The following is an 8709-nucleotide window of genomic DNA, read 5'->3' on the forward strand; positions in this document are numbered from 1 at the left end:
CTCATGAGAAAGAAAGGGAGAGGCAGACAGGAGAGGTCTTCTTCAGTCCAGGAGCATACAGCAGTCTCTTTGTTCAAAACTCTTCGTACAATTCAGAAAACCAGGTTGCCAAGCAGGCTAGTCACATGACCAGCTGGTCTGACCACATCTGTTTGTGGATTTGACCATCCCAGCAGCCATCCTGAAATTTGAGCTCCCTCACCCTCTGTCTGGTGCTCAAGTCCACAAGGGCCTGGTGATTTTTTTTTAACAAGTCCTTTCTTCACTTCAGCAACAGTTTTCAAATCAATGTTCATATGACAAAGTTAATATGCCTCATTCTTGGCAGGTGGGGGGACTGCATGACAGTATGCAAATGTTTTTCAGCTAAGTGTCTGGCAGCTCTTGTAACAGGCCTTCTCTTCTTCCCAGCAAGTCTAACATCAATGTTCATATGACAAATATGCCTCATTCTTGGCAGGTGGGGGCCTGCATGACAATAGTATTTTAAACTTAAACAAGGACAATTATGAGGGCATGAAAGCAGAGCCAGCTAGAGTGAACTGGTAAATGAGGTTAAAGGATGGGTCAATAGAGATGCAGTGGCAGACATTTAAGGGGATATTTCAGAATACACAGAAGAGATACATTCCAACGAGAAAGAAAAATTCCAAGGGGAGGACCCGCTATCCGTGGTTAATTAATAAAATAAAAAATAGCATCAAACTTAGAGAAAATGCATATAATTGTGCAAAGATGGGTGGCAGGTCAGAAGATTGGACAGAATATAAAAAACAGCAAAGAATGACTAAAATATTGATAAGGAAGGAAAAATTACAGTACAAGAGAAATCTAGCTAGAAATATAAAAACAAATGGTACGAGTTTCTACTGATATTAAAAAAACAGCGCTAGCAAAGTGAGCGTTGGTCCTATAAAAAGTGAGTCTGGGGAAGTAATAAGGGAAAATAAGGAGATGGCAGGCGAATTGAACAGGTATTTTGCATTGGTCTTCACTATAAAGGATACAAGTAACATTCCAGAAATAGCTGTAAATCAGGAAATGGAAGGGAGGGAGGAACTCAAGAAAATTGCAATCGCCAGGGAAGTAGTACTGAACGAATTGTCGGAGCTGCGAGTTGACAAGTCCCTGGGTCCTGATGGACTTCATCTGTGGGTCTTAAAAGAAGTGGCTAGTGAGATCGTTGATGCATTGGTTTTAATTTTCCAAAATTCCCTATGATTCGGGGAAGGTTCCATTAGATTGGAAAATAGCAAATGTAACTCCTTTATTCACAAAGGGAGGAAGACAGAAATCAGGAAACTACAGACCAGTGAGTTTAACATCTGTCTTAGGGAAAATGTTAGAAGCTATTATTAAAGACATTATAGCAGAACACTTAGAAAAATCCAAGATAATCAGGCAGAGTCAACATGGATTGGTGAAAGGGAAATCAAGATTAACTGTCATGGAACTGTATTAATTTTCTCCTTGGATTAAATCAGTGTGCCTTTAAGACTCTGTTAAAAACAGTGTGCCTTTAAGACAGGAAGAAAAGTTTTGGACTTTCTGAGACACAGTGCGCCAGCTGCACTTGTTACCCTAGGCAACAGCAGGAGAGTATAATGTTTTGATTTGACTGTGTGTAAAATTAGCAAAAACCAGTCTGAACCAAACTCACCAGCTAAGCGTACAGAAGAGAAAAGGGCTGTCCATTCTCTCTCAGCGGAAATTCTACAAGGAGCTACAGGCCAAATTACTTGCCTAAAGAGGAAATAATCCTTTTCAGAGACCATTTGGTCTTACGGAAGGAACTGTTGATGCTTGGTGCAGCTGAAGAGTTTGAATGCCTATCAAAAAACAGACTACTTCATCAAATCCAAGTGAAGACTTTGAGTAGCCTTTGATTATTTTCACATTAGAATACCTCAACCATCATGAACGTAAACCACAAAGACTTATTTATTTCTTAAGAAACAGCTCATTTTAAAAACACCACTTTTAAAACCGATTGACTACTGTTATTTTTGAGCGTGCATGTGTGAAAGGGGGAGTTAGATTAAAATAAGTTGTTATAAGATCTTTAGACATAGGTCTATCTTAGTGTTTAAGATTTAATGAGTTTTAATAAATAGTTAATTTGTTGTTGTCTAAAGATACCTGGTTTGGTCTGTTTTATTCCAGCGGTTAATGGAGTGTTTAATTTGGCTGTTTTCCAGTTGGGTGGGGAAAACTTTAATAATATGCTGCGACTTGTGGAGTGACGGGACTGAATTCACAGTGCGCTGCTCCCGCCACGGTCGTAACATAACCAATTTAATGCAGTTCTTTGAATAAGTAACATGCTGTGGATTAAGGGGAACCAGTGAATATACTGTACTTAGATTTCCAGAAAGCATTTGATAAGGTGCCACATCAAAGGTTATTGCGGAAAATAAAAGCTCATGGTGTAGGGGGTAACATTTTGGCATGGATAAAAGATTGGCTAGCTAACAGGAAACAGAGAGTAGGCACAAATGGGTCATTTTCTGGTTGGCAAGATGTAATGAGTGGTGTGTGACAGGAATCAATGCTGGGGCCTCAACTTTTTACGATTTATATAAATGACTTGGATGAAGGGACCGAAGCTATGGTTGCTAAATTTGCTGATGACACAAAGATAGGTAAGAAAGTAAGTTGTGAAGAGGACATACGGAGGCTACAAAGGGATATAGTTACGTTAAGTGAGTCGGGCAAAGGTCTGGCAAATGTGGGAAAATGTGAAATCGTCCATTTTGGCAGGATGAATAAAAAATATGCATATTATCTAAATCGTGAGAGGTTGCAGAGCTCTGAGATGCTGAGGGATCTTAGTGTCCTGGTGCATGAATCGCGAAAGGTTAGTATGCAGGTACAGCAAGTAATTAGGAAAACTAACAGAATGTTATCATTTATTGTGAGGGGAATTGAATATAAAAGTAGGGAGGTTATGCTTCAGTTAATCAGGACCTTGGTGAGACCACGTCTGGAGTACTGTATACGGTATTGGTCTCCTTATTTAAGGAAGGATGTAAATGCATTGGAAGCAGTTCAGAGGAAGTTCACTGGACCAATACCTGGAATGGGCGGGTTGCCTTATGAGGAAAGGTTGGACAGGCTAGGCTTATATCCGCTGGAGTTTAGAAGAGTAAGAGGCGACTTGAATGAAACATATAAGATCCTGAGGGATCTTGACAGGGTGGATGTGCAAAGGATGTTCCCCCTTGTGGGAGAATCTAGAGCTAGGGGTCACTATTTAAAAATGGGTCGCCCATTTAAGACAGAGATTAGGAGAAATTTTTTCTCTGAGGGTCGTGAGTCTCTGGAACTCTCTTCCTTAAAAGGCAGTGGAAGCAGAGTCTTTAAATATTTCCAAGGTAGAGGTGGATAAATTCTTGATAAGCAAGGGGTGAAAGGTTATCGGGGTCGGCAGAAATGTGGAGTCGAGGTTAAAATTAGATCAGACATAATCTTACTGAATGGCGGACCAGGCTCAAGGGGCTGAGTGGCCTACTCCTGCTCCTAGTTCGTGTGAACTGTCTCCTCTTTAAAGGCAGTCCATTGTTCCATTGTAATTTTGCTTGTCAATCTTTGATTCCAATGTACCTGGGCCAGATCCGTTCTCGCCCCATTGAAATCTGCCCTCCCCCAGTTAATTATTTTTACTCGAGATTGTTCGTTGTCTTTTTCCATAGCCAACCTAAACCTTATGATACTGTGATCACTGTCCCCTAAATATTCCCCCGTGGTCACTTGATCCTCATTCCCCAGAACCAGATCCAGAAATAACTCCTTCCTGGTTGGACTGAAAACATACTGATGTAGAAAATTCTCTTGAACACACCGTTGAAACTCTTATCCCTCTCTGGCCTTTACAGTATTACTCTCCCAGTCTATTAGGATAATTAAAGTTCTCCATTATAACTACTCTATAATTCTTACACATTTATAATTTCCTTGCAAACCTGTTTCTTTATACCTTTCTCATTAGTTGGTGGCCTGCAGAATGCACTATTCATTGACCATTCATTTTCAAAAATGCTGGCAGTGCAAATAAAGCTTGAATTAATAACAGTGCAGTGAGAGCACAAGGGCATCTGGGACCTTGGCAAACTACGGAACTAACAGTCCCAGAGATTTAAAAAGTCACTCGCTTGTCAATGTTACAAGACAGTAAATGAGAATCGCATTATGTAGTGACACTAAAGCCTGTTAGTGGACCAATAAGACTTTGGGAGACGCAGAGGACCGGCAATGAAAGAAATGGGGTGAATTGGAGCAAAGCTTAGATATGAAAGAGAATGAGAGGGAAATAAAGATTAGATTAACCCAGAGTAAAAACTGGCTGGAAATATCCCCTAAGGACTGATCAGCCCGCTGTTACTCAGACAGCCACTGTGATCGGCAAGGAGAGGCGGGGAAAAGAAAAACCTGTCTCCGGCCCCGAGGCAACTCAAGCACCAACACTGACTAACCTGCTCTTCCATGCGAACCCCATACTCCTCCACGAGAACGTCCATGTCTCCCCGACCGGCGCCTGCTCCACACTGCCCGCTCTCGGGATCTCACGCAACATCCGCTACTGCCTCCCACAGCGCTCCCCGCGGTCTGGAGACACAACGCCGCCTGCGGCCCGGAGACACATCGCTCCCCGCGGTCCAGAGACACAGCGCCTCCCGCGGCCCGGAGTCACAGAGCATCACCACCCCCCTCTCCCACACCCCCCCCCCCCCCCCCGCCCCCGTGCCTGGAGACGAGGCCCGGAGTCACAGCGCCCCCCCACCCCGGAGGCACAGCGCCCCCTCGCTCCCTGCAGCAAATAGCAAGGGAATAAACACTGAGGCCTGTGGAACACCACTGGAAACTGCTTTTCATTCACTAAAAACATCCATCAACTACTATCCTTTGTTTCCTGTCACTGAGCCAATATTGGTTCCAACCTGCCACATTCCCCTGTATCCCATGGGCTTTCATTTTACTGACCAGTCTGCCATGCGGACCTTGTCAAATGCCTTACTAAAATCCATGTAGACCACATCCATTGCACTACCCTCATCAATCCTCTTTGTTACTTCCTCAAAAACTCACTTAACTTAGTAAATCATGACAAAAACAAGAAATGCTGGAACCACTCAGCAGGTCTGGCAGCATCTGTGGAAAGAGAAGCAGTTAACATTTCGGGTCAGTGACCCTTCTTCGGAACTGACAAATATTAGAAATGTCACAGGTTATAAGCAAGTAAAGCGGGGGTGGGGCAAGAGATAACAAAGGAGAAGGTGTAGATTGGACAAGGCCACATAGCTGACCAGAAGGTCATGGAGCAAAGGCAAACAATATGTTAATGGTGTGTTGAAAGACAAAGCATTCGTACAGATAGGGTGTTAACGGACTGGAGATTGAACAGCAGCAAGTACAAACATGAAAAAAACAGTAGGTAAGCAAACTGAACAAACTAAGATGAAATAAAATAAAATAAACACAAAAAAAATTTTTTTAAAGGAAAAAGAAAAAATACTAAAAATAAAAGTAAAATGAGGGGCCCGTCATGCTCTGAAATTATTGACCTCAATGTTCAGTCCGGCAGGCAGTAGTGTGCCTAATTGGTAAATGAGATGCTGTTCCTCGAGCTTGCATTGGTGTTCACTGGAATACTGCAGCAATCCCAGGACAGAGATGTGAGCATGAGAGCAGGTGGGAGTGTTGAAATGGCCAGCAACTGGAAGCTCGGGGTCCTGTTTGTGGACTGAGCAGAGGTGTTCCGCAAAGCGGTCACCCAGTCTGCATTTGGTTTCCCTAATATAGAGGAGACCACATTGTGAGCAGCGAATACATTGAAAGAAGGAAGAGGGTGGTGGTGGATGGGGACTGGTTGAGCCTCTGTTCAAGGAAGAAGCGTAGAGCCCTCAAAACCGTCCTGGTGGGGGATGGAGGTGTAGAGAGATTGGATGTCCATAGTGAAGAGGAAGCGGTTGGGGCCAGGAAACTGGAAATTGTCAAAATGACGTAGGGCATCAGAAGAGTCACGGATGTAGGTGGGAAGAGACTGGACCAGCGGAGAAAAGAGAGAGTCAAGATAGGAAGAAATAAGTTAAGTGGTTCAGGAGGAGGGTGACTCAATGGGTCTGCCGGGACAGTCCTGTTTGTGGATTTTGGGAAGGAGGTAGAAGCAGGCTCTCCAGGGTTGTGGGACTATGAGGTTGGAAGCTGTAGAGGGAAGATCTCCAGAGGAGATGAGGTCAGTGACAATCCTGTGGATAGTAGCTTGATGTTCGGTGGTGGGGTCATGGTCCAGAGAGAGGTAGGAAGAAGTGTCTGAGAGTTGGCGCTGAGCCTCTGCAAAGTAGAGGTCGGTACGCCATACAACAAAGCACCACCCTTGTCTGCAGGTTTGATGACCATGTCAGGGTTAGACCTGAGAGAACGGAGTGACTCAAGTTCAGCGGGGGACAGGTTAGAGTGAGTGAGGGGAGCAGAGAAATTGAGATGACCAATGTCTTGCCGACAGTTTTCAATGAAAAGATCAAGAGCGGGTAAGAGGCCAGGAGGAGGGGTCCAGGTAGAGGGAGAATGCTGGAGGCGGATGAATGGATCTACTGATCGGGCGAAGGACTCCTGGTCGAAGAAGTGAGCCCGGAAGCGGAGGCGATGGAAGAAGAGCTCAACATCAAGCCGAGCGCGAAACTCATTGAGGTGGGGGCGTAAGGGGATAAAACTGAGACCTTTGCTGAGTACAGAAAGTTCAGCATCAGAGAGGGGGAGGTCAGAGGGTATAGTGAATACACGGCAAGGGGTCAGATCAGAAGGGGTGGGGTCAGAGGGAAATGAAGGGGAAGGAGGATCTGGAGGGCATTAGTCCCCATCAGCTGCTGGAGCTTGCGTTCCTTGACACCTGAAAGGAAGAAAAAAAGTTTTTTGTTAATGCGTCGGATGAGACGAAGGATGAAATAAAACTGTGGAGGAGAACAGCTTTGAGATAAGGTGAGGCGGTGCTGCTGGAGAGAGAGGTTCAGTGTGTGCATATGGCGACGCATAGCACTGAGTGTGGATCTCAGGATGCGGCGAGAATAGCAGTCCGAGGAACATTGTATTTCGCGGAGATACCTGTAATCCTGGCTGGATTCAAAACATGATGGGTGAAACTGCAGTTGGAATCCACTTGGAATAAGTTGGAGCCGGAGACAGTCACTGAGGAAGGAGATGTGCAGCAGCTTTGTGGTTGGTCAGTTTTAAAATAAAATCATGCTGCCAGTTTCACAGCTGACAGGTGCTGACAGTGGGAACAGCGGTTTCCCAACTTCGGGCAGCTTCGGGGTTTTCTGGCAGGCTTTTATAAAGAAAAGTCGAAACCCGCCAGAAATCCCCAAAGCTGGAAAATCACAGTTCCTGATGTCAGCACCTGTCAGTTATGAAACTGACAGCGCGATTTTTTTTAAAAAGTCAGTCCGAAAGAAGAAGACATTGGAAATTTTTTTATCTCTGAAATACAGCCGCGGGCTGGATGGAAACCTTTGACGGTCCCAATCCTGGTCTGTGGGCCTTATGTTAGGCAACCCTGTTCTACACTATCCTTCTCACAGTTTAGAATGCTTCCGTACCATCCACAAATTGTGAAATAGTGCCCTGTACAGCAAGGTCTAGATCATTAACATATATCAGGAAGAGCAAGGGTCCTAACACCGACCCCTGGGGAACGTCACGACAAACTTTCCTCTGGTCCGAAAAACATCCATTAACCTCTACTCTGTTTCCTATCACTCATCCAATTTCTTATCCATCTTGTTACTGTCCCTTTTATTGCATGAGCTATACTTTGCTCACTAGTCAGTTGTGCACACTTTATCGAATGCCTTTTGGAAGTCTATGCTACCCAGGCCACAGTGAAGGAGGAGGTAATTAACACACTAGAAGGATTTAAAATTTCTAAGGAGGAGGCATGGGATAGGCTGTCTACTTAAAGTTGAAAAAGCACCAGAACCAAATGAGATGAATCCAAGGATACTGAGGAAATTGAGAGTGGAAATTGCGGAGGCACCAGCTATAATTTTCCAGTCTTCCTTAGACTCAGGGGTGATGCCAGAGGACTGGAGAATTGCAAATGTTACACCCTTGTTCAAAAAAGGCTGTAAAGATAAGCCCAGCAATTACAGGCCAGTCAGTTTAACTTTGGTGGTGGGGAGACCTCTAGTAACAATGAGCTGGATTTTACCAAGCTCGGGCAGGGGGGCTGGAAGATTTTTCCAGCAGAGGCCTGATTTGGACGCCAGGAGGGCCCGGCCCAATCCTCCTGGCAGCAGTGGGGCTCTGTGACAGCCTACACCTTGCCTTGCCAAAACTAATGGGCGCATGCACAGAAAAACGTTCTCCCCCCTTCGCCACTCACTCCAGGCTGCTTGCTCCTTGCTTACCCCCACCCCTGATCCCCTTGCTACCTCCACCCACTCCCCTCTCTGGCCGCTCGCTCCCCCCATCCCTCCAGATGCTAGCACTAGGCCGTGGGCTCCTCTCGGCCATTCGCTCCGCCCAAAGGAGAAAAGCGGGCCGTGAGGGGAGACGGGAGATGTAGGAGCGAGTGGCCGAGAAAAGGGAAGCGGTACAGCCTAGAGCTAGCGTCTGGAGGGATTGTGAGGGGGTGGGGGGGGGGGGGGGGGGGGAGAGCGGGGAGCGAGCGGGCGGCTGGAGAGCGGGATTGGTGGTGGGGAGGTGAGGGGAAGT

At 45.6% G+C, this 8709-nt stretch overlaps 1 protein-coding gene across 2 annotated transcripts in view; it reads right to left on the reverse strand.

Moving 5' to 3' along the window:
• Positions 1-4608, reverse strand: part of rars1 (arginyl-tRNA synthetase 1) — a 60763-nt gene extending 56155 nt beyond the window's left edge. For both annotated transcript variants that reach the window (XM_068043866.1, XM_068043865.1), the window contains exon 1: positions 4473-4608. In XM_068043866.1, coding sequence (XP_067899967.1) covers positions 4473-4517 — 45 coding nt within the window. In that variant the 5' untranslated portion in view covers positions 4518-4608. The remainder of the gene's footprint in view (positions 1-4472) is intronic.
• Positions 4609-8709: the final 4101 nt, after the last annotated feature.

Source organism: Heterodontus francisci, chromosome 12 (genome assembly GCF_036365525.1).
Source record: "Heterodontus francisci isolate sHetFra1 chromosome 12, sHetFra1.hap1, whole genome shotgun sequence".
NCBI lineage: Eukaryota > Metazoa > Chordata > Chondrichthyes > Heterodontiformes > Heterodontidae > Heterodontus > Heterodontus francisci.